The 24,878-nt window shown below is 46.4% G+C and overlaps 1 protein-coding gene across 4 annotated transcripts in view; it reads right to left on the minus strand.

Moving 5' to 3' along the window:
- Positions 1 to 248: 248 nt before the first annotated feature.
- Positions 249 to 24,878, minus strand: part of hif1an (hypoxia inducible factor 1 subunit alpha inhibitor) — a 61,097-nt gene continuing 36,467 nt past the window's right edge. The window contains exons 3-9 of one of the 4 annotated variants that reach the window (XR_015074188.1): positions 23,632 to 23,780; positions 22,029 to 22,174; positions 16,099 to 16,205; positions 12,303 to 12,366; positions 11,304 to 11,414; positions 8,602 to 8,884; positions 249 to 1,505 (exon numbers count right to left, since the gene is read on the minus strand). Coding sequence is in view for 3 of the 4 variants with exons in the window: in XM_085970298.1 (XP_085826424.1) it covers positions 1,482 to 1,505; positions 6,595 to 6,702; positions 11,304 to 11,414; positions 12,303 to 12,366; positions 16,099 to 16,205; positions 22,029 to 22,174; positions 23,632 to 23,780 (709 nt within the window). In the remaining variant the exon portion in view is untranslated. Of the gene's footprint in view, positions 1,506 to 6,594; positions 6,703 to 6,768; positions 8,885 to 11,303; positions 11,415 to 12,302; positions 12,367 to 16,098; positions 16,206 to 22,028; positions 22,175 to 23,631; positions 23,781 to 24,878 lie in introns of those variants that run through there. The other 3 variants (XM_085970298.1, XM_085970300.1, XM_085970299.1) reach the window with 3 other exon arrangements.

A 24,878-nucleotide genomic window follows, 5' to 3' on the forward strand; every position in this document is an offset into this window, starting at 1 on the left:
GGTCTTGCCATCCACTTCTCCATTTGCCATTCAGGAAATTTCCTTTTTTTAAAATAAAAGGCAAATCGGAAACTGGAACGGCAGATTAGCATTGCCTACCCGAGGCCGACTGAAGTCCACCTTCTGCCCTGGCTTAGATCAACTACTCAGCACAGGCTGGGAATCGAACCAATCTGTACGGCTCAGCATTATACCAGTGGATTTTAACAAGGGCTGAACATTCACTCAAAACACACCAACGTCCAATATTGATTTTCAATATTTTATGTTTTGGACAATTACAGCAAAACAGCAGGTTTAAAAAAATTGAATTGGAACATTTTGTGCAGGGATTTAAATTATACACATCAGGTACATATGCCAGAGGAGAATTATAATTTTTATGCCTGTGCAATGCATCTGGGGGAAGGAGCAACCAAAACAGATCTGGTAAAATCTTTTCCAATACACCCCTTTAAATCAATGCAAGTTACTGAACAGAGTCAATCTTCAATGTCGAAAAATACCAGTGCATGTGCATTCCAACCCTTTCTGTAGCAAAAGTTTTGAAAAATAAATTGCAGAGAAAGCATATGATAAATGGGATGGTGTGTATATTTTGACTTTACAATCGCCTGTACTAGTCCAGAAACTTAGCACCTTCCTTCTCACAATCAAAAAAAAATTACAGGAAACTTTCGATTTACCGGCACCTAAATAACCAGAAATCTCGGTTAACCGGCAAAATTTAGGAGTAGGTTCAGGTAACTTTTATTACTTGCCTTCCTCCATTTGTTGCTGTGCAAGGGTGTGGCTGCAGCTGTTGCTAAGCTACAGAGACGCTTGCAACTTGTGGCCATTGTTCTGCAGTTACAGGGTTTGTTGCTTTATACGAAGCTCTCAGCTCCGTACCTTTTACTATAGCTTTCGGTTATCCGGAATTTTTGATGAACCGGCACCACGTCGGTCCCGTCCGTGCCGGATAAAAAAAAGTTTCCTGTACAAGGGGAACAACTCTCTAACACTGTCTAGTGGGTTCTCGTGAGCACTGTGGGTGTATCAGTGTGTTGCGGAGAGGGACATGAGTGTGTCTCATGTAGAGTCTTACATCAGGTACATATATCAGAATAATTATAATTTTTAGGCCTGTGTAATACATTTGGGGGGGTAGAGGGATTTGCATTGAGAGAGAGAGTCGGAGATATTTTCTCGCATGTGCTCTTTCTGTCTCTCTACTCACACTGCCATCCTCTTTCTCAAGGTTTCAGTAACAAGGCGATGCCAACATTAATCTGCCGGGGCAGTTGAAGAAAAACATCTGACAAGATGGGATGGAAAGTCTCAAAGTGCCTCAGTTGTGAGGGTGTGGGAGGAGGGGGGGTTCTTCAAGCACTTTAATGATCAATAGCGAGTATACCAGACAGCGTTAGAGGCTATCATATAACAGTTACACTTCTGAAAATAAATTGTTTTTGATTAATTCTTCCTTCTGCGTTCTTACCTCACTCTGTGGCTGAATCCAGAGTCTGTATTGTAAAAAAAAAAATGTTCACAATGGAGAACCATAAAATGACATACAAAAAACATCAAGGTCAAAATGGCCCTGTGGTCCTCAGGGTAAAAAAGTAACTAAAATTAACAGCCATGCACGAAATCAAGGACCGTCAAATACCACCCTTAGAAAACGTAACAAAAAAGATTTCAATTTAAAAGCTTTGAAAGGCTAATTATCCGCAGTTGATGGCTGCTTCAGCATCAAGGTACTTGCATTGTGTGAGAGAGTTTGAGATATTTTCTCACACATGCTCGCTCTCTCTCTCTCTACTGGCACTGCCATCCTTCTTCTCAAGACTTCAATACAAGGCGATGCCAACATTAATCTGTTGCTGTGGGGCCAGTAAGGTAAAAACATTGTTGGTTTCTGATGAGATGGGATGGAAAGCCTCAAAAGTGCCTCAGTTGTGAGTCGGAGAAATCATTGCGCTGTGTAATGCCGTTTATTGGCTCGCCACTTTAAAAGGGAAAAAAGCCTTTTCATTTTGTGTTTCCTAGGGATGTCCAATGACAAACGTTCAGGCAACAGAATGATTCTACCAACAGTGTCTATGTCTCTCCACGGCCCATCTGTCAGGGAGCACGTGGGGACAAAGTGGGGGAGGGGGGGAGGAAATCCTGACAGGACAGCCCATGGAATTGAAGGCAAATTATTGAACTGGTTAGGAAATTGGCTGAGCGGCAGGAGACAGAGAGTAGGGATAACGGGCAGGTACTCTAATTGGCAGGATGTGACTAGTGGTGTCCTGCAAGCATCTGTGTTGGGGGCCTCAACTATTCACCGTATTTATTAACAACTTAGATGATGGGATAGAAAGCCACATATCCAGGTTTGCCGATGACACTAAGATATGTGGCATTGTAAGCAGTGTAGATGGCAGCATGAAATTACTAGATATTAAATATTAAGAGATATTAATAGATTAAGTGAATGGGCAAAACTGTGGCAAATGGATTTCAATATAGGCAAGTGTGAGGTCATCCACTTTGGATCTAAAAAGGACAGATCAGAGTCAACGTACCTGTTAAGCTGCAGCGGTCTGGAGGTCCCGTGCAGGCCGCTCAACGGCTTCTCAATGGGAATAACCGTGAATGCCCAAAGATTTGAATGGGCCACGTAGCCAGTTAAAGGGCCCGTGCATGAATTTTTTTTTACAGGGAACATTGATCAGAGTATTTTCTAAATGGTGAAAAACTAGAAACAGTGGAGGTCCAAAGAGACTTGGGGGGTCCAGGTACATAGATCAGTAAAATATCACGGACAGGTACAGAAAATAATCAAAAAGGCCAAGGGGATGCCGGCCTTTATATCAAGAGGATTAGAATACAAGAGGGTAGATGTCATGCTACAGCTATACAAAACCCTGGTTAGACCACACCTGGAGAACTGTGAGCAGTTCTGGGCAGCACACCTTAGGAAGGATATATTGGCCTTAGAGTGAGTGCAGCGTAGGTTTACCAGAATGATAACCTGGTCCAGGGTTAAATTATGAAGCGAGATTACACAAACTAGGGTTGCATTCCCTAGAATTTAGAAGGTTAAGGGGTGATTTAACCGCAGTTTTCAAGATATTAAGGGAAACTGATAGGGTCGATAGACAGAAACTATTTCTGCTGGTTGGGGAGTCTAGGATTAGGGGGCATAGTCTAAAAATTAGAGCCAGGCCATTCAGGAGTGAAGTTAGGAAACACTTCTACACGCAAAGGGTGGTAGAAGTTTGGACTCTATTCCACAAACGGCAGTTGATGCTGGGTCAATTGTTAATTTTAAATCTGAGATCGATAAGATTTTTGTTAACCAAAGGTATTAAGGGATATGGGGCAAAGGACAGTATATTGAGTTCAGTCGCAGATCAGCTATGATCTCACTGAATGGGAACAGGCTCGAGGGGCTAAATGGCCTACTCCCGTTTCTATGATCTGATCAGGAGAAGCCCTCAGTGTGGCCCACTAAGTTGAGTCAGTAATATCTCAGCACATTGATGTCACAGGATGAGTGCTCCACTTCCTTGCTTGGTGTGTTCCTGATCACAGAATTACATAGAATGTACAGCACAGAAACAGGCCATTCGGTGCAACTGGTCTATGCCGGTGTTTATGCTCCACATGAGCCTCCTCCCACCCTACTTCATCTAACCCTATCAGAATAACCTTCTATTCCTTTCTCCCTCATGTACTTATCTAGCTTCCTTTTAAATGCATCTGTGCTATTCGCCTCAACTCCCAAACCCGCGACCTCTTCCACCTAGAAGGACAAGGGCAGCAGGCGCATGGGAACACCACCACCTCCAAGTTCCCCTCCAAGTGACACACCATCCTGACTTAGAAGTATATCGCCGATCCTTCATCATCGCGGGGTCAAAATCCTGGAACTCCCTCCCTAACAGCACTGTGGGAGTACCTTCACCACACGGACTGCAGCGGTTCAAGAAGGCAGCTCACCACCACCTTCTCGAGGGCAATTAGGGGTGGGCAATAAATGCTGGCCTGGCCAGCGATGCCCACATCACATAAACAAATTTTAAAAAACGACACCATGTGGTAGCAAGTTCCACATTCTAATCACTTTCTGGGTAAAGAAGTTTCTCCTGAATTCTTTATTGGATTTATTAGTGACTATCTTGGCCCAGAAATTCGAGTCTCCATGGGTGAGTACGTACGGGGTACTCACCCGTAAGCCCGATGGAAGTGCCGGTTTCGTGCATGCACTGCACATGCGCGGGAAACCAGCACTTCTGTTCCCCTGAAAGCAGGGGTTCAGAGGTCGAACGCGTGTGCGGGGAGGATGCGCGTGCGCATCGAACTTAGGGTTTTTCTTTTTACAGGTTTTCACGCGAGGGTAAGTCTGCAGAATTTAGAAATATAAAAAGCAGGCGTAAGGCCTGCTTTTTACAAGGTAAGTGGTGAATTAATTAAAATTAAAACATTTTTTCCACAGGTTTATTATTTTTAAATACTTTAAATCCAGGTAAGTTTATTTCTAGCCCCGTTAGAATATAAAATTATTTTTTTCAAAAATTTAAATTGTTTAAAATAGTTATTTAATGTAATTTATAGTTTATTTAAAAAATGTGATTAAAAAAAAAAATGTATTTGAATGTTTAGTGCTGTTTTGGGGCCGTAGTATTTATAAGTCTTGACAGCACTGCCTGTCAAGACTTATGAATGGAGCATTCCCTGCTCCGATTGGCTCCCCATGGCCCACGTGATCCCAGGGGACGCATCGAACTAACTGCGCCCCTGGGATACGCAAGCACTGCGCGCCGGCAGTTGGAACAGGCCCAGGATCGGAATTCCACGGGGCCCTGCCGGCGCGCAAGGTAAGTGCAGATCGGGGGCTTACACCCGCGGGAAGCCCCCGACCCGAATTTCTGGGCCCTTATATTTACGGCCCCTAATTTTGGACTCCCTATTTCTACTTTATCAAACCTCTTCATAATTTTAAAGACCGTTATCGGATCACTACTCAGCCTTCTCTTTTCTAGAGAAAAGAGCTCCAGCCTGCTCAGCTTTTCCTAATATAACCTCACAGTTCTGGTATCATCCTTATAGAACACACAGAGAAGGGGGAATATCAAAAGAAGAGTCACCCTACACCATTAGCTGATACTCAGCAGTGGCACATTGAAGAACTGGAGAGGCGGAGGTGGGGCGGGGTGGAGTGGAGTGAGGCGTTGGGGGGGGGGGGGGGAGGGGGGGGCAGGCTGGGGCAGGCTTCCTATTTCTCTTCCATTAGGGTGTAGTGAGTGGCATAGAACAAGCCACCAAACTGTAAAAAAGTTAAAAAGACACTTTTAAGTTTAACATTTAAAATCAATGGATCAATGGCCTAAGCCACATCCACTCCTTACCTCCCTGTACGTTGATTACAAATGCGTATTGTACAAGTCATAATCCAGCTTTTAGCCAGTTATGGCATGAACTTTAAACATTAACTACACGGCATAAATTTAGAAAAAGGAGCAGCGTATCAGGCTGTACAATGGTGCTTGTTTAGCTTGTGTTTTTCAGTCTCTGTATAATCAGAAGAGCAAAATGGTTAGTCTCCCTACTGTGCCTTCTACAGCTGGGAAAGAGGGCCCCCCTGCACTTGAACTGTCTTCCAAAGAGGCTTGTGTGTATGATTAACTTGGAGTAGCAGTGCTCCAAACTCTACTCCCAGTGAAAGTCTAGCAATCCAGGGCATTTGACAACTTTGATGAACACCAGAGGATAACAAGCTTCAAGTTAGTTTGCCAGGGCTGAGGGCGACTGATAAAGACATCTTTACAGCCTGGGGTTAGTCACAGGTTCCATTCCCGGTCTGTGACGAGTCAGCGGATCTCAAACAGGACCTGTCTGTTAAACGGGTGACTTTGCCATAATGGGATGGCAGGAATGACATATGAGGAGAGATTGGGTCGATTGGGCTTATACTCGCTGGAGTTTAGAAGAATGAGGGGGGATCTCATTGAAACTTATAAAATTCTAACAGGACTGGACAGACTAGATGCAGGATGGATGTTCCCGATGGCAGGGGAGTCCAGAACCAGGGGTCACAGTCTAAGGATAAGGGGTAAGCCATTTAGGACTGAGATGAGGAGGAATTTCTTCACCCAGAGAGTGGTGAACCTGTGGAATTCTCTACCACAGAAGGCAGTTGAGGCCAATTCATTAAATATATTCAAGAAGGCGTTACGATATATTTCTTAAGGCTAAAGGGATCAAGGGATATGGGGAAAAGGCAGGGACAGGGTACTGAGTTTGGATGATCAGCCATGATCTCATTGAATGGCGGAGCAGGCTCGAGGGGCCGAATGGCCTACTCCTGCTCCTATCTTCTATGTTTCTATAAGCCGTATAAAGGAAAAGTGCTTGAAACTGAAACCTCCGATGCACATCTCTGCTATAAGGAAGATAAGAGACGGAATGTATTCGCTGTGGAGGGACACAAAGTAAAAAATCCCAGGCGACACTCGCTGGGTCATTTTACTAACTTTCCCAGAAGGGCAGTGCCACTGAGACTGCCAGCCTGCCCGTGGGTGAGAAACAAGATGGAAAAAAAAATGAAAGGTCACTGACCTGAAACATTAACTCTGTTTCTCTCCCCACAGATGCTGCCTGACCTGCTGAGTATTTCCAGCATTTGCTGTTTTTATTATGGGAAAAAAATTGATCTGCAGATTTGACCTTTTAAATAAAATATATTAATAATATTAAGTAGCATATACTTCTTTGCACCCGCGCATCTTTAAAAAAAAAAAACGACTAATTTGGGGTACAATGCAGAACGAATCCCACTCGCTTCACAAAGTGGTAATTTCCTTTGTTCAAGTGCTGTGCATTTAAATACGTTGCTGTGTTGAGTTTTGAGACTACACTTGACAGTCCACTGGGGGGAGTGCTGAGTAAAGACAAATCAAATAAAGAGAGGAAGAGCTGGAAGTGAACAAGCCCGCCCTTTAACACAAGTGAAGCGGGTTATCTTAAGTTAAGATAGTTGGGCTGGAACGTGAAGCGGGTCATCTTAAGTTAAGGTAGTTGGGCTGGAACGTGAAGCGGGTTACCCCTAGTTAAAGATGTTTAGGTGGGAAGTGAAGTAGGTTACCTTACATTAAAACAAAACAGGACAGACAAGATGCTTTGGGTGTATCTGAAATGTCTGTTTGGTTCTCTCCACAGATGCTCTCTGACCTGTGGAGCATTTCCAGTGTTTTCTGCTTTTTGTCCGTAATCCTCCGGTGGTTCCGCCACAGGTTCATATTTCCAGCATCTACAGTATTTTGATTTTGATTTTATTTTAAGGTAGTTCAGGTGGGAAGTAAAGCAGGTTACCTGATATTTAGGAGGTTTTACTCAGTTTACAGCCAGTTTGCTTCTTGATTTGAAGCAGACATTGTGGTGCAAAATGTGATATTAACCTTTAGTCAGCAACAAATGGCACTGCAAAGATTAAGGTTATTCTCATGTTTTACCCACTGTAGAAAATCTTGGTTTGAAATGAAAGACACATTCTTACAAGGTACATCTGGGAGTCAGACAGTAGAGAAAGATGGAGAGACAGAGAGAGCAAGAGTGGGAGCGAGAGCGAGAGAGCGAGAGAGAGAGAGCGGGAGAGAGAGAGAGCGAGCGCGAGAGAGAGAGCGAGCGCGAGCGCGCGAGAGAGAGAGAGCGCGAGAGAGAGAGCGAGCCAGAGAGAGAGCGAGCCAGAGAGAGCAAGAGAGAGACAGAGAGACCGAGAGACAGAGAGTGACAGAGAGAGCGAGAGAGAGAGCCAGAGAGAGAGAGAGAGCCAGAGAGACCGAGAGACAGTGAGAGAGAGAGACAGAGAGAGCGAGACAGAGAGAGCGAGAGAGAGACAGAGAGAGCGAGACAGAGAGAGAGCGAGACAGAGATAGAACGAGAGACAGAGAGAGAGAGGCAGAGAGAGCGAGCCAGAGGGACAGAGCGAGCCAGAGGGACAGAGCGAGCCAGAGGGACAGAGCGAGCCAGAGAGAGATAGAAGTGCTCCAAAAACTAAATTATAAGTGCAACCAAAAGTTCCCAAAATGGTGTCAATCGCTGTACTGTCCCTCAAAATGGTAATAAGGTTTGTTTGGGGGCAACAGAACAATAATCAACATTGTGACATTACATTACCAGGACATGGTTTGGTGTTGTGCTCTGAACCACAAGCACTTCTTAGGGGATACTCTTGATAAAGAGTAAAAGAATTTGTTAAAAGATGTTTCCCCGAGTTGACGACAGCAATTTATTTGGTGCTGTCTGTGTGCTACTGCCGCCTGATAATATTGCAAACCTAGTATTTTAAGACACGAGTGTAAGTCACCGGAATTCATCACAAATCATAAGTTATGAAAACCAAAGGTAGCCAATTTTATAATTCTAATGTGGAGTGCCCTAGTGATAAACTCTCGTGTTTAAGTGCCGCGCAAGGAAACCAACAGCATTTAGTCCAATACTGCCACTCCAACAGCCACAGCACAAAGCGCTTTCATTTTTTTTTAAAAACTTAAAACCGTATAAATGGGTGGAAAGTGGTCTACAGACACACTCAGTGCTACAATGTTTCCAGGGCAACGTGCTAACCAATTGACATCAGACTTTGGTTGTCGGAATCTTCTGTCCGACAGGCACGCAGATGGTGGGTATAAAAATTCACTTCAATAATTGATGGCAGCCGACTTCGAGTAAGTGGAAGAGTTCCTGCGGTTTCGTTAAGAGCAGGCACAGTACTCGTGTACAGTATGCTCCTTCACTTTCTGGCGCCATTTACTCCAGGGAAAGTGTCGTTCAACAGTCCGCAGGATGAGGGTTAACTGGAGGATTGATCATATCGGCCTTTAATCATCATGCTTAATAATGGCCCGACCTAGCCAGGAAGGAAATAAATAATTAGCGTCGGGATGCTGCCCAAGCAAATAGGAAGCGATGGACTAACCAAGAATGATTACACAACGTGCAAGTACAAACACACCTGCACAATTGGGGAGGCATGCTTATAGTTCTGCATTTGACTTCTGTATTACTATTGTATTACTACTATTTGACTTCTGTATTACTTGCGTCAGTTTGGCTCAGTTGGTAGCACTCTTGTCCGAGTCAGAAGATCGTGGGTTCAAGCCCCACTCCAGGACTTGAGAACACTACAGGAAACTTTGTTATATCCGGCACCGACGGGACCGAGCTGTTGCCGATCTATCAAAACTGCCGGACATACAAAGTTAATGTTGAAGCATACGGAGGTTTTCATCTCCGTATCTGACAACAAACACTGTTGCTTAGCAACAGCTTGTAAACAGTCGGCCCGTACCTTGGAAGCGTCTCTGTAGCTTAGCAACAGCTTCAGAGAGACTTTCCAGAGCCCGACTGTTGAAAACAAAGCCACGAGAAGAAAAAAAAAACAACAAAACGGCTCCTGATTTCTGGCGGTAGAGCGAGGTTTCCGGACATACAACCTCCGGATAAACCAAAGTTTCCTGTATCGAGTCTGGCAGTGCTGAGGGAGTGCTGCACTGTTGCAGGTGCCGTCTTTGAGACGTTATATGAACAGACAGGGCCTCAGTTTAAGTCAAAAAAACATTGTTCGGGGGCTGTCACTTTTTGCATCCATTTCAGGTAAACACTACTGCTGTATTTTTTTGCTTAGCTGGGAGGATAGAAGTTACTGCAGCAGTTATGTTGGGAAGCCTCAGGGAAAGGCCAAGGCCCACAGCGCACGACACCACCAGGGTTGAAAATAGTAAAAGACTAGACAAAGTCAATCAGAAAGTAGCAATTAGACGATGTCAAGCCTGGGTTTGAAAGCCTGTTATAGAAGGAAGGAATCATGAGGGAAATACAAGATAGAAGGCTGGTTAAAAAATGAACTGAGTATTAGACTTGGCTCAGTGGCAACACTCTCGCCTTTGCATCAGAAGGTTGTGAGTTCAAGTCCCAGTCCAGAATTTGAGGACATAGTCCAGTCTGAAACTTCAATGAAGTACTGAGGGAGTGCTGCGCTGTCAGAGGTACCGTTCTTTGGATGAGGTGTTGAACAGAGACCTTTGTCTGCCTGTTCAACTGGACGTAAAAGAAGCATGACTTCTCGAGTTCTCCTGGTGCCCACTCCAACATTCCTGCCTCAAAGAATATGGGCCAATTATCTCATCTGCTGCTTGTGGGATCTAGCTATGTACAAATTGACTGTCACGTTTGTCTACACAATAACAGTGACTGCACCTTCAGGCACTTTGGGATACCCTGCAGACGTGAAAGATGCTACATAAATGCAAGATCCTTTTTCTTTAGGCTAAATTAAATGATCCAACAGGGGTTTAAGCAGAGAGTGACAGTCTCACTCGGAAGTGATACGAGCACGGTAGCATAGTGGTTATGTTACTGGATTAGTAATCCAGAGGCCTGGACTAATAATCCGGAGAAGTGAGTTCAAATTCCACCACGGCAACCGGGGAATTTAAATAAATCTGGAATTAAAAAGCTAGCATCAGTAATGGTGAATTAAAAAGCTAGTATCAGTAATGGTGACCATGAAACTATCGGATTGTCGTAAAAACCCATCTGGTTCACTAATGTCCTTTAGGGAAGGAAATCTGCCACCTTTACCCGGTCTGGCCTATATGTGACTGTTCCTGTTCCTGGGACTAGGGACAGGGTCACTGGCAAGGCTTGGAAGCTAAGCAGAGCCAGGCCTGGTTAGTACCTGGAGGGGTGACCATCAGGGAAGACCAGGTGCAGAAGGTCACGGAAGGAGCCCCGGGAGGGGCGGCTGGTGAGCAGGCCCAGGCGTTGGGCTGAAGATTGTCGGACAGGAGGAATGGTGGAAATGGAATGGCGGCGCGCACAGACGCAGCGGCTTTGCTTCTCCCAGGACGGTGCTATTTACGTTTAATGTTAATGTTATTTGTACTGGACTCATGGGAGCTTGCAAGATCACATTTCGTTGTTCATGTACTTGTGCATTGTACAATGACAATAAAGTTGAATTATTATTATTATTAGACCCACAGAAATGTGGTTGACTCTTGGGTCTAGCAAGCCACTCAGTATCGGGACGGGCAATAAATGCTGGCTTTGCCAGTCACGCCCACATCCCATGAATGAATAAAATGCAGGGGGTTGGGACATGGCTGTTTGTTTTCTGTTAAAGCAGAATTTTGAGGAGTTACTTGTAACAAATTGGTTGTGAAGTGTACCGTACATTAACTGTGTTTAATGCTGCCTGCTACTATTGAGTATCGAGCTGTGAAGAATATATACATGGAGTAGCTGAAATTTGTAATCTGGTTTACCTCCTGTGGCTCCCCTAGAGCCTCTCCCAGCATTTTTTCTATATTCCTCATAATTGCGACCTTCTGATGGGATTTCAATGGGTACTCGATCCTCTTTGGAGTCGGCGCACCCTTAAAATAAACAGGAGCGTTATCAGCCACTTTGCTTCACTGCACTGTTGTGTGAAAATCTATTCAACACATGTCTGCAAAACGTCTGAAGTCCTTTAAAGTTCAAATATTACATGTACACTACATTTGTGTGGATTAAACAGGCACGATGCATGACACGTTCAAAGAATCTAACCATTCCTTATTTCCTGTTTGAAAAGAAACCGGGTCAGCTGTGGCTCAGTGGGTAGCACCCTCGCCTCGGAGTCAGAAGGTTGTGGGTTCAAGTCCCACTCCAGGGACTGGAGCACATAAGTCTAGGCTGACACTCCAGTGCAGTGCTGAGGGATCGCTGCACTGTCGGAGGTGCCGTCTTTCGGATGAGATGTTAAACCGAGGCCCCGTCTACTCTGTCAGGTGGATGTAAAAGATCCCATGGCATTATTTCGAAGAGGAGCAGGGGAGTTATCCCCGATGTCCTGGGGCCAATATTTATCCCTCAAACTAAAACAGATGATCTGGTCATTATCACACTGCTGTTTGTGGGAACTTGCTGTGTGCAAACTGTGTGCCCTTTCCACATTTCCTACATTGCAACAGTGACTACACTTCAAAAGTACTTAACTGGCTGTAAAGTGCTTTGGGACGTCTGATGGTCGTGAAAGACACTGTATAAATATTCTTTCTTTTTCATTAAGCTGTGAAAAACACTGCAAACAGAATTTTAGAATGGTTGACACCAACCAACTCCTGAATATTGTGGGTTTCAATTGTAGGACAAGTGAGGTTTTAATTGGTCTCTGCTCTTCTACAACATATTAAGAAAACGTTACATGATAAATTACCAATTGTTACTGGTATTTAAACAGCAGAATGTAATAAAGCTGATTGGTCTCTTGCTGCACTTACCTTGTACCAGAAGTTGACAGTAATAGTGATTCCTCCATTAAGCAATGACTCAATATGATGCCACCTGCAATGAATTTAAGTGATCACTCTGGATTCTGGAGGCACTGATGTAGTACACACTGTTAAAGACTACCAGCAGGAATGCATTGTTAAAATTCTACAATCATTGTTATTAGCTGCCTGCTCGTCTTAACCCAGCGTTGTGTCACACAATTTGTTTTTGCGTTTGGAAAGTGCTGCTGCATTCTATTCCTGCACGTATAGTTGCCAGGTAGTAACATGGCCACAGTTGGACTCCAGACCAAGTCTGAATCATTATCTTGACTGAAATGCAAAAATGATGGGAGTTTCACCAATCTCAACAGACGCTTCTTGTGGTATCTGTCCCTCCCTGACAATCTGTCTGGAACAAAGGAATAGGTGCTTGGGGTAGACTGTACCTCACTCCCAACGTAAGCATGATGCAAATGCGAGAGAAACTACACTTCTGGATGCAAGTGCAATAAGCGGGTCCTTTTCCGAGTGGCGGGCAGTGACTAGTGGGGTACCGCAGGGATCGGTCCTGGGACCCCAGCTATTCACAATATATATTAATGATCTAGACGAGGGAACTAGATGTAATATCTCCAAGTTTGCAGATGACACAAAGCTGGGTGGGTGTGTGTGCTGTGAGGAGGATGCAGAGAAACTCTAGTATGATTTGGACAGGTTGGGTGTTTGGGCAAATGCATGGCAGATGCAGTATAATGTGGATAAATGCGAGGTTATCCACTTTGGTGGCAAAAACAGGAAGACAGATTATTATCTGAACGGCAATAGATTGGGAAAAGGGGACATGCAACGAGACCTGGGTGTCCTTGTGCACCAGTCACTGAAGGTAAGCATGCAGGTGCAGCAGGCGGTTAAGAAGGCAAATGGTATGTTGGCCTGCATAGCGAGAGGATTTGAGTGCAGGAGCAAGGATGTCTTGCTGCAGTTGTACAGGGCCTTGGTGAGACCACACCTTGAGTATTGTGCGCAGTTTTGGTCACCTTATCTGAGGAAGGATGTTCTTGCCATGGAGAGTGCAGCGAAGATTCACCAGACTGATACCTGGGATGGCACGAATGACGTATGAGGAGAGATTGGGTCGATTAGGCTTATATTCGCTAGAGTTTAGAAGAATGAGAGGGGGTCTCATTGAAACTTATAAAATTCTAACAGGACTAGACAGACTAGATGCAGGAAGGATGTTCCCGATGGCGGGGGAGTCCAGAACCAGGGGTCACAGTCTAAGGATAAGGGGTAAGCCATTTAGGACTGCGATGAGGAGGAATTTCTTCACCAAGAGAGTGGTGAACCTGTGGAATTCTCTACCACAGAAGGCAGTTGAGGCCAATTCGTTAAATATATTCAAGATGGAGTTAGATATATTTCTTAAGGCTAAAGGGATCAAGGGATATGGGGAAAAGCAGGGACAGGGTACTGAATTTGGATGATCAGCCATGATCGCATTAAATGGCGGAACAGGCTCGAGGGGCCGAATGGCCTACTCCTGCTCCTATCATCTATCTATCTATGTATCTATGCATCTAATCCTTGCCACTCCTGCGTATCTCCTAGAGCAAAGTAACATAGCCAAAACACCTGGGAGCAGGGCACCAACTGAGTATCTCACAAGGGCCTAAAGGAGCAGGGGAATATAATGAAAACCAGCATCATCACTACGGGTATATAATATCTTGGTACCAAAACACCGCAGGCTGAAGTAAATTGGCTTGAGTATATAGTTCTTCCATAACATTTGATTTTGCTCAAATGGCTCCAACCAGCAGCTGTAGTAGTACAAGACTTGGAACCAGTACCTCACCCTGGTATTATGCAGCCCAAAATGCTCTCTCAAAGAATTATACAAATTTACGGCACAGGTCGTCATTCGGTCCATTGTGTCTGTGCCGGCCAAAAAACAGCCTAATCCCACTTTCCAGCTCTTGGTCCGTAGCCCTGTGGGTTATGGCACCTCAAGTGCATATCCAAGTATTTTTTAAATGCGATGAGGGTTTCTGCCTCTACCATCCTTTCAGGCAGTGAGTTCCAGAACCCCACCCTCTGGGTGAAAAACAGTTCTCCTCAACTCCCTTCTAATCCTTCTACAAATTACTTTAAATCTCTGCCCCCTGGTTATTGACCTCTCTGCTATGGGAAATAGGTCCTCCTATCCACTCTATCTAGGCCCTTATAATTTTAAACGCCTCAATTAAGTCTCCCCTCAGCCCCCTCTTTTCCAAATAAAACAACCCCAGCCTATCCAATCTTTCCTCTCCATACAGAGGCCAAGTTTGGAGGGACAGAAATCCATAACTGCACTGCTGGGTGTTATTTAGAGTTCAAGTGACGTAGAATGAAAATTTCACATGCCGATCATTACTGAAATCCTAATGACAACCCGGGAATAGAAGGGGAAATTGAAACAAGAGAACAAATGCAACCATCAGAAAACTGAGTCATGCTTTAATCCAGGAGTGTCAGTTTGGCTCAGTGGCAGCCTCGGAGTCAGAAGATTGCAGGTCAAGCCCACTCCAGGATTTCAGCACATGAGCTAAGCTGGCACATCAGTGCAGTATTGAGGGAATGCTGCAGTGCCTGAAGTGCCGCCACTCAGACGAGACTTTAATCCCGATGCCCCACCTGTTTGTTCAGGTGGACGTAAAAGATCCTATGGCACCAGTTTCTCTCCTGGTGTCTTGGTCAACATTCATCAACATCAACCAACATCACCAAAACAGATTAACTGGTCATTTACCTCGTTGCTGTATGTGGAACCTTGCTGTGCGCACATTGGTTACCATATTGCCTACTAACTGTAACTGCACTTCAAAAGTAATTCACTGACTTTGGCATATCCTGAGGATGTGACACTGTATAAATGCAAGTTCTTTCTTCTGCAAGGGAGTGGAACTAATTGGATAGCACTTTCAAAGAGCTGGCACAGACAGGATGGTCCGAATGGCCTTCTTCGGTGCTGCGAGATTCTAGGATTCTTTCAAGTGGAGAGCATTTTGTGAAGCAACTGGAGAGCTGCCATAAGACAAAACGGCAGAGCGGGCTTGATCAGCTGATTGTCCCACTCCACTCCTGTTACTATATTTCTAACAGACACTGTATGTGCAGATCAGCATTGCTCCAAATAATGAGCTGAGACACAGCCTCCACAATTCACGCAGCTTCTCAAAACAGGATGGTTACCACGGATAATCCTGCTCCAGAACAAGGAACATTTCACTCTTTCACATCTGACAATGGTACTCCTGTAGATCAGTACAGAGTAAGAAGCATATTGTCTTACTGTTATGACAATGTTATGTCGGTATATCGTACAGGTATCCTACAGTACAAGGAATATTTTAGCCCAGAAATGCTGCCCCCATGCCTAGGTACAAAATAAAACGTACATTATTCGATTACTCCTAATAATGTTACTCCAGTATAGGTTACTCCTGACCATGCCTATCCACACTATGGTACAAAATAAGGAAGATGTAAACTCTTCAGATTAAATACTGCTACCCCAGTGTATAGAGCAAATGGCACAATACTCGTTATTTCTGAGAATGCCCCATGTACATGAACCATGAAAATATACCCCATTTGTGTATTGCTTTTATTCCTAATAAATTTACCCCCCCCCCGCAACTCTGAATCTCTTAATCATAACATAGGTCCATCCTGGGAAAAGGATTAAAATGCATTTTTGAACCAAAAATTGCTGCAATAGTTTGCAGGTGTTGACATTAAGTTTGACTGACATTTCACTTACCAGTACATAGGGATGTACAAAACATCTCCAGGCCCAACCACTGTTTCATATCCTACTACATTCCTGAAATTAGGAAATCTTTCATAATCTGGATTTTCAAAATCCACCTAGATGAACGGCAAAAGAGGAAAACCATTTTAATCATCAAGGTTACAAAAAAAATCACATTACCCCAAAGAGGGCTTCACCTGCACAGCTGCAGTTACCTACCGTCAGTCAGCGAGGCAAGCAACACATTCGAGCCCCACACCATGCTTTGGTCAGTCTTGTCCAAACAAAACCATTTCCTTACTTTTCGCTGTGTGCCCTTGTTCAGTAAAGTCAGGAAACATTTTGACGTGGTCGGATTTTTGCAATACTGTACTTACAACTTATTCTTTTTCTGTCGCTTCTCAGTCTATTTCTCTGCTTTTATTTTTCCTCTCGTTTCTTAGCTTGCTCACTTCCATTTTATGCTTCTATTTCCTCCTGCTACCCCAGAACTCGAGAGGTGTGTACACACGCGAACGTATGTACGTACAAAAGACACCCGAGATTGTCAGTGTTTTGCCGTTTTATAGCCTTGTGAAAAACCACTTTTATCGTTACACTATAGTTATCACTGTTGTATTGTTATCACCGTTATCACTGTTGTATCACGATACGAGGTCGCCTCTTGTCGCGCTGTTATACCTGGGCTGACCACCTCCGACTCCGCCCATGGCTCCACCTACCTGCCCAGGTATAAAGGTAGTCGACTGGCTGGTATTCCTCCTTGTTGGACCCGATCACCCACGAGGGTGGGCTCTGTTATTTAGTCAATAAAAACCTTTAGTTACGTTCCTAACTCGTCGCTTTTTATTGGACGAATTGATAGGTATATCAATTTTATTGACTAAATTTTAAAGATGTCTACTACTGGCCAGCCAGAAGCCCTCCCAGAAGCACAGCCACACCAGCCGGCTTGGCTGCAAGCCCTCAAACCACCGTACCTGGATCTAAACCCACAGGCAGCAAACGCAGCCCTCAACTTCAAACACTGGCTGGACTGCTTCGAATCCTACCTGGAAGAATCCGGCGCCCCGCAGAGATCCAAACTAAGACTTCTGAACGCCCAAGCGAGCCCGAGAGTATACGCACTCATCCAGGACACGACTACGTACGAGGCCGCTATCAACCTACTGAAACAGCAGTACCGCAGCCCGGTAAATTACATGTACACCAGGCACCTCCTAAGATCCCGCCCGCAACAGCCAGGAGAGTCTGTAGCTGAATTTTTACGGGCACTAAGAGCGCTCGGCAGGAACTGTGACTTTAAAGCGGTGACGGCTGTTGAAAATACGGAAGATAATATCCGCGATGCCTTTGTGAAAGGCCTACGGTCCGACTACTCACGGCAAAGACTGCTTGAAGCTAAAGACCTCGACCTGGACAAAGCTGAAGCCCTCGCTCTCTCCCTGGAGGTGGCCCATCAGGACCAGGAGGCGTTTTCCAGGTACTGCTCGCGACCCTGGGACTCGGGCCCGACCCCTACCGCAATACCCTTCGCAGCGCCGCCCCCGGGACCTACCTCAGCGTCGGCGTCCCGGACCCGACCGGGCCCGCCACCCCCGGTACCGGCTCCGACATCGGGCACCCGCGATCGGGCCGCCGGCTGCTTCTTTTGCGGCCAGGAGAAGCACCCGAGGTCGCGCTGCCCAGCCAGGAACTCTACCTGCGCAACCTGCAGGAAGAAAGGCCACTTCTCTAAGGCCTGCAGGAGCGGATCTTCAGAGGCCAGCAGTGCCTCATGCGAACTGTGGGGGCGGCCATCTTCTTTCACGGCAACTGAGGCCAGTATCCCCACACGTGAGTCATGGGGGCGGCCATCTTTGATCAAGGCAACCGACCCCAATAGTGCCTCATGTGAGTTATGGGGGCAGCCATCTTCTCCGCCATTTTGTCCTACCTCGTGGGAGACGCCATTTTACCCACCACGCCCGACTGCCACCGGGCCCGACGACCGCCTCGCCCGCAGACGACAACGACTCGCTTACCTACACGCTAGCCTCCGTCACTCTGGATCAAGCCCGCCCACACCACCTGTCCAAGTCGATGATGGACATCAAAGTAAACGGCCACGCCACGACCTGCCTGTTCGACAGCGGAAGCACGGAGAGCTTCATCCACCCAGACACGGTGAGCCACTACTCCCTCCCTGTCCTGCCAACGCGCAACCGAATCTCGATGGCATCGAGGTCCCACGCCACGGACATTAGCGGCTACTGTGCTGTGACCTTGTCGGTTAAGGGTACAGAGTATAAAAACTTTAAACTCCTCGTCCTCCCCCAGCTCTGCGCTGCCGTCCTACTAGGGCTGGACTTCCAATCCCACCTCCAAAGTGTAACCCTAGCATACGGTGGACCCCTCCCCCCACTCACAGTCGACAACCAGCGAAGGTTAAACCGCCCACCGCGTAACACCTGCAGCCTATCCACCCTCAAGGTGCCGCCACCTTCCCTGTTCGCTAACCTCACCCCCGACTGCAAACCCGTCGCTACCAAGAGCAGGCGGTACAGCGCTGGGGACAGAGCTTTCATTAGCTCTGAGGTGCAGCGTCTCCTGAAGGAGGGCATCATCGAGGGGAGCAACAGCCCCTGGCGTGCCCAGGTCGTGGTCGTTAAGACCGGCGATAAAAATCGCCTGGTCATCGACTACAGCCAGACCATAAACAGATACACCCAGCTGGACGCATACCCCCTTCCCCGCATATCTGACATGGTCAATCAGATTGCACAATACCGCGTATTCTCGACCATCGACCTTAAGTCGGCCTACCACCAACTCCCTATCCACCCCGAGGACCGCCAGTACACCGCCTTCGAGGCGAATGGGCGCCTATACCACTTCCTTAGGGTCCCCTTCGGTGTCACCAACGGGGTCTCGGTCTTCCAAAGGGAGATGGACCGGATGGTTGACCAGAACGGACTGCAGGCCACATTCCCCTACCTAGAAAACGTCACCATCTGCGGCCGCGACCGGCAGGACCACGACGTGAATCTGGAGAAATTCCTCCGTACAGCCCAACGGCTGAACCTCACCTACAATAAGGAGAAATGTGTGTTTAACACCTCGCGCCTTGCCATCCTTGGCTGTGTAGTAGAGAACGGACTCATCGGCCCCGACCCCGAAAGAATGCGCCCCCTCATGGAGCTACCCCTCCCCCACTGCCCTAAGGCACTTAAGAGAACCCTGGGGCTCTTCGCCTACTATGCCCAATGGGTGCCCAATTATGCGGACAAAGCCAGACCCCTCATGAAGTCCACATCCTTCCCCCTTACGGAGGAAGCGTGCGCAGCCTTCTCCCTCATTAAGGGAGACATTGCCAAGGCCACTATGCACGCAGTGGATGAGTCCATCCCCTTCCAAGTCGAGAGCGATGCATCCGACTTCGCCCTAGCCGCCACCCTTAACCAGGAGGGGAGACCGGTGGCCTTCTTCTCAAGGACCCTACAGGGCCCCGAGATCCGACACTCGTCGGTCGAGAAGGAGGCCCAGGCGATTGTGGAGGCGGTACGACGCTGGAGGCACTACCTGGCAGGCAAACGATTTACCCTCCTTACCGACCAACGTTCGGTCGCTTTTATGTTTAATAACAAGCTGAGGGGCAAAATCAAGAATGACAAGATCTTGAGGTGGAGAATCGAGCTCTCCACCTACGACTATGATATCTTGTACCGGCCAGGTAAGCTGAACGAACCCCCCGATGCTCTGTCACGAATTACATGCGCCAGCGCGCAAAGTGATAGACTTCAGACCCTCCACAACGACCTCTGCCACCCCGGGGTCACCAGACTTTACCACTTCATTAAGGCCCGCAACCTGCCCTACTCCATCGAGGAGGTCAGGACCATAACCAGGAACTGCCAGACCTGTGCCGAGTGCAAACCGCACTTCTTTAGGCCGGACAGAGCAAGCCTGATCAAGGCCACCCGCCCCTTCGAGCGCCTGAGCATCGACTTTAAGGGGCCCCTCCCGTCCTCTGACCGTAACGTGTACTTCCTCAACATTGTTGATGAGTACTCCCGTTTCCCCTTTGCCTTCCCCTGCCCAGACATGACCAGTACCACGGTCATTAAATGCCTGAACGACCTCTTCGCCTTGTTCGGGTTCCCAAACTATATACATAGTGACCGGGGCTCCTCTTTCATGAGCGAGGAACTCCGTCAGTTCCTACTAGCGAGAGGTATTGCAGCAAGTAGGACCACCAGCTACAACCCCCGAGGGAACGGCCAGGTGGAAAGAGAGAACGCGACGGTATGGAAGGCCGTCCTCTTAGCCTTAAAGTCTAAGGGCCTCCCAACCTCCCGCTGGCAGGAAGTCCTCCCGACAGCGCTGCACTCCATCCGGTCACTACTTTGCACTGCCGTTAACGCCACCCCCCATGAACGAATGTTTGTTTTCCCCAGGAAGTCGACTACGGGAACCACTCTACCAACCTGGCTGACCTCTCCGGGGCCCGTCTTGCTGCGAAAGCACGTGAGGGCCCATAAAACAGACCCCCTGGTCGAGAGGGTGAACCTCCTGCACGCCAACCCCCAGTACGCCTACGTGGCTTACCCAGACGGGCGGGAGGACACTGTCTCCTTACGAGACCTCGCACCCTCGGGCACTCCGGAGACACCACCTTTACCCCCCCCCACCACCCCCCCAATTCCAGCCCAGGTAGACGGCATGCCGGAACCCCACGAGCCTTCGCCGACCACGCAGACACCAGCACTAACACCGGATAATGCAGCACCGCCGCTGCGACGATCGGAGAGGCTTACGAGGCCTCCGGACAGACTGACATACCAGAACTGGTAGTACACTTCACCCCGCCGGACTCAAATCTAAACAAGGGGTGAATGTGGTAAACCACTTTTATCGTTACACTATAGTTATCACTGTTGTATTGTTATCACTGTTATCACTGTTGTATCACGATACGAGGTCGCCTCTTGTCGCGCTGTTATACCTGGGCTGACCACCTCCGACTCCGCCCATGGCTCCACCTACCTGCCCAGGTATAAAGGTAGTCGACTGGCTGGTATTCCTCCTTGTTGGACCCGATCACCCACGAGGGTGGGCTCTGTTATTTAGTCAATAAAAACCTTTAGTTACGTTCCTAACTCGTCGCTTTTTATTGGACGAATTGATAGGTATATCAAGCCTTCTGTAGAAAGGGTGCAGGCAGGTAGCCCTTCCTGCATCAATTGTTGACCGTTCGCCCAATCTTGCAGAATATGGGAATTCTGATTAAGAGTTGGGCACTCTGCAGTAAACCTCAATCTCGGCCTCCGGAGACTATCACTGTGCTACAGTATTTATATTTCCCTACTGTTCACATCCTCAAAATGAGCTCATCAAATTAGCACTGAATGAAAGGGCAGGCGAGTGCTCTGGGCTTCTGCTGATTGAGAAACGGATCAAGACTCCCCAAACTCTGAAGTGAAGTCAGATCGCTTTGACCTTTCTCTGGGAAAAGTTAGTCGGTGGACCAGTGTGTTCGAACGCCAATAATCAGTCCCACAAAGTGGTGCGATGTGCCCAAGTCAGCCGAGCTTTCCATCTCAACACTGCTGCTGCGTGAAATCAATGAGTGGAGGCACAGGGGGAGGGAAAGGATCGATTTCCCAGGCTGCTATCATGTATTGACAGGTCACATCAGATTAGATCAGCCTGGGAGTACGTCATCTACCTTCTCAAATGCGTTTAGTGAGAGGCCCAGGGAGATCAGGTTGAAAACAAATGCTGTACCCTTTTGAAAGAAATAGAATAAATGACTTCAGGAAGCCATGACCTGGTTGCTAAGTACAAGGAGTTCAGGTAGTCCTTTTCCTAACAGCTTACTTTGGAAAATTAACACTACCTCAATGGGCTACCTCCAGATAGATATTGCAAATAGGACTATTGGTTAAAGGATGCCTTACCTGGCTCTGTCTGTCACAAGGGTGATGGACTGGGTATGGATATAGACAATCAAATTGATCAGGCGGGAAGAGAATGCAACGTTTATAACCCTTAATTTGTGCAAAAAAGTTCTGCTGTTCGTCATAGTGTGCTGGTGTGACATTTCCTGGAAAAAGGAAAGCAAAAACATAGCAATGGAGTAGCAATTTAAACATGTCAGAAATTGTAACTGTATCACCAGAAGTACATTTAAGGTCTAATCCTTTTCATTCAAAGTTGCTTAATTCAATTATCCAAAGAAAACAGCCGAATCATCGGGAGCAGACTGATCTGCAATGGACATCTTCTGGATTGTCATAACTTCTTCGGGTGATCTAAAGGGCTAACTTTCCCTTCTCTTCACAAAGATCATGAGATAAATACAGATGAGCAAGGCTATTATAAATTCATCCCAACTTTAACTTATTGATCCAGAAAAACCCTACAGTTGCCCCATTGCAGCATCCAACTGATTCTTAAATAGTTTTAGAGTTTTCATCTCCACTACTCTACCTAGAAGTCCATTCCGTGGGTTGATCAGTGTGTGTGAAGAACTTCCTGACATCATTTGTACATTTGCCTTTTACCTGTTTGACCTCTCGTGTCCCCTTTATCCTATCGTCACAATTTAGTTTGAATCTATTTGCCGGATCGATCTTTTCCACGCCATGTATTATCTTACATGTACCACTGCAAGGTAACTGCGATCACCTCCTCTGTTTCTCCAGTCTTTCCTCACGTTTCAGTCCTCAGCCAGCCTTGTGGCTTGAATGTCTCTTTTGTGCCTCTGTGGCCAGGAATAACAGTACTGAAGATGTGGTCTGACCAGATCATTGCACAGTTTGTGTGCGAGTTCCTCTGCTTGTATTCTATATGGTTTCGGCCATATAGAATCGTAGAATTTTACAACACAGAAGGCAGCCATACGGCCCATCACACTTGTACCAGCTCTCTGAAAGAGCTATCCATCTAATCCATTACCCTAACTTTAAATCCTTAAAAAATTTTCTTTTCTATTTCCCAATTAAAAGCGATCATAGATTCCATCACTTTCTGGTAGGGCATTCTACAAATTCTCCTAACCTCTCCCTTTATTCTTGTTGATGATGACTGACATGAATCAGTCAGTCATTCATGAAAGAAAGACTTATGAAATAATACTGAGTGGCCTACGGGTGGCGCTGTCCAGGGAGAGTATAAATACTCAGGCATGGGTCCAGCTTGCGCAGGACATTCTTAACAGGAACTAGTGAAGGACAGCTAGACCTCCATGTTGTAAAACAGTTGATTAAAGCTTTGTTTAACGCTTAGACCAAGTGCCTAGTAGTTTTCTTACGTCAATTACCTTAAATCTAGTTGCCAACTAACTGACTGGTGGAAATAGTTACCCCCCACCCCCCCCAAATAGCAAAAACAGAAATATAACACCTCACTGCTTCTAAACTAATAAATGACTTATTATTGTTACAGAACTTCCCTTAGGACAACTGAAGTTTCAATGAAAGGGATTAAATCTTTAAGAATTTGAAAAGTGAAAGGGTAAGAGCACAAGTGTGAATAACCCTAGAAGGAGTGATCTCTGACCTTCCATTCCGACAAGAAGCAAGTTGGAGGTGAGCTGCCCCCAGTTCCGTTTTGTCTGTTGCTTGTTAATCCAGTTCCAGTTAAAACCCAGGAAATCCACGACAATCTTCTTCCCTACTGTGTCGTTCAGTGTTTGTTGTAAATAATACCTGCAACGCAAGGAGGGAAAACACTGTAACCTCGGACCTGCTGCAAGGAAAATAATACAAGGGGAAAAATGCACATAAAATAATGGATACCTGGGAGTGAGTTGCAGGCTGTAATCTCTCTCTGTATCATTCTCCCTCCCACACATGAAGACATATTCACTCTCCATCTCGCTCACCCACAGAATACTTAGACTGGCATAGAATTTACAGCACAGAAACAGGCCATTCGGCCCAACTGGTCTATGCTGGTGTTCATGCTCCACACGAGCCTCCTCCCACCCTACTTCATCTAATTCTATCTGCATAACCTTCTATTCCTTTCTTCCTCGTGTACTGATCTAAGCTTCCCCTTAAAGGCAGCCATGCTATTCGCCTCAATTACTCCGTGGTAGCTAGGTGCCACATACTACAATAACAACTTACATTTATATAGCACCTTTAACGTAGTAAAACGTCTCAAGGTGCTGCACAGGAGCGTTAGCAGACAAAATTGGATACTAATCACTCTCTCTTGAAAGAAGTTTCTCCTGAATTCTTTAGTGGATCTACAATGACTATCTGATATTTATGGCCCCTAGTTTTGGACTCTCCCGCAGTGGAAACATCTTCTCTATGTCCAAGATATCAAACCCCTTCATAATTTTAAAGACCTCTATTAGGTCGCCTCTCAGTCTTCTCTTTTCCAAAGAAAAAATCTCCAACCTGTTCAATTTTTTCCTCCTTTAAGACATTCCTTAAAACCTACCTCTTTGACCAAGCTTTTGGTCGCCTGTTCTAGCATCTCCTTTTGTGGTTCGGTGTCAAATTTTGTTTGATAACGTTGCTGTGAAGCGCCTTGGGAGATTTTACTACCGTAAAGGCGCTACAGGAAACTTTCGATTTGCCGGCACCGAAATAACCGGAAATCTCGGTTAACCGGCAAAATTCAGGAGTAGGTTCAGGTAACTTTTATTACTTGCCTTCCTCCATGTGTTGCTGTGCAAGGGTGTGGCTGCAGCTGTTGCTAAGCTACAGAGACGCTTGCAACTTGTGGCCATTGTTTTGAAGCTGTTGCTAAGCAACAGGGTTTGTTGCTTTATACGGAGCTCTCAGCTCCGT

This window comes from Somniosus microcephalus, chromosome 29 (genome assembly GCF_052327205.1).
Source record: "Somniosus microcephalus isolate GS21.2 chromosome 29, FLI_Smic_1.0, whole genome shotgun sequence".
NCBI lineage: Eukaryota > Metazoa > Chordata > Chondrichthyes > Squaliformes > Somniosidae > Somniosus > Somniosus microcephalus.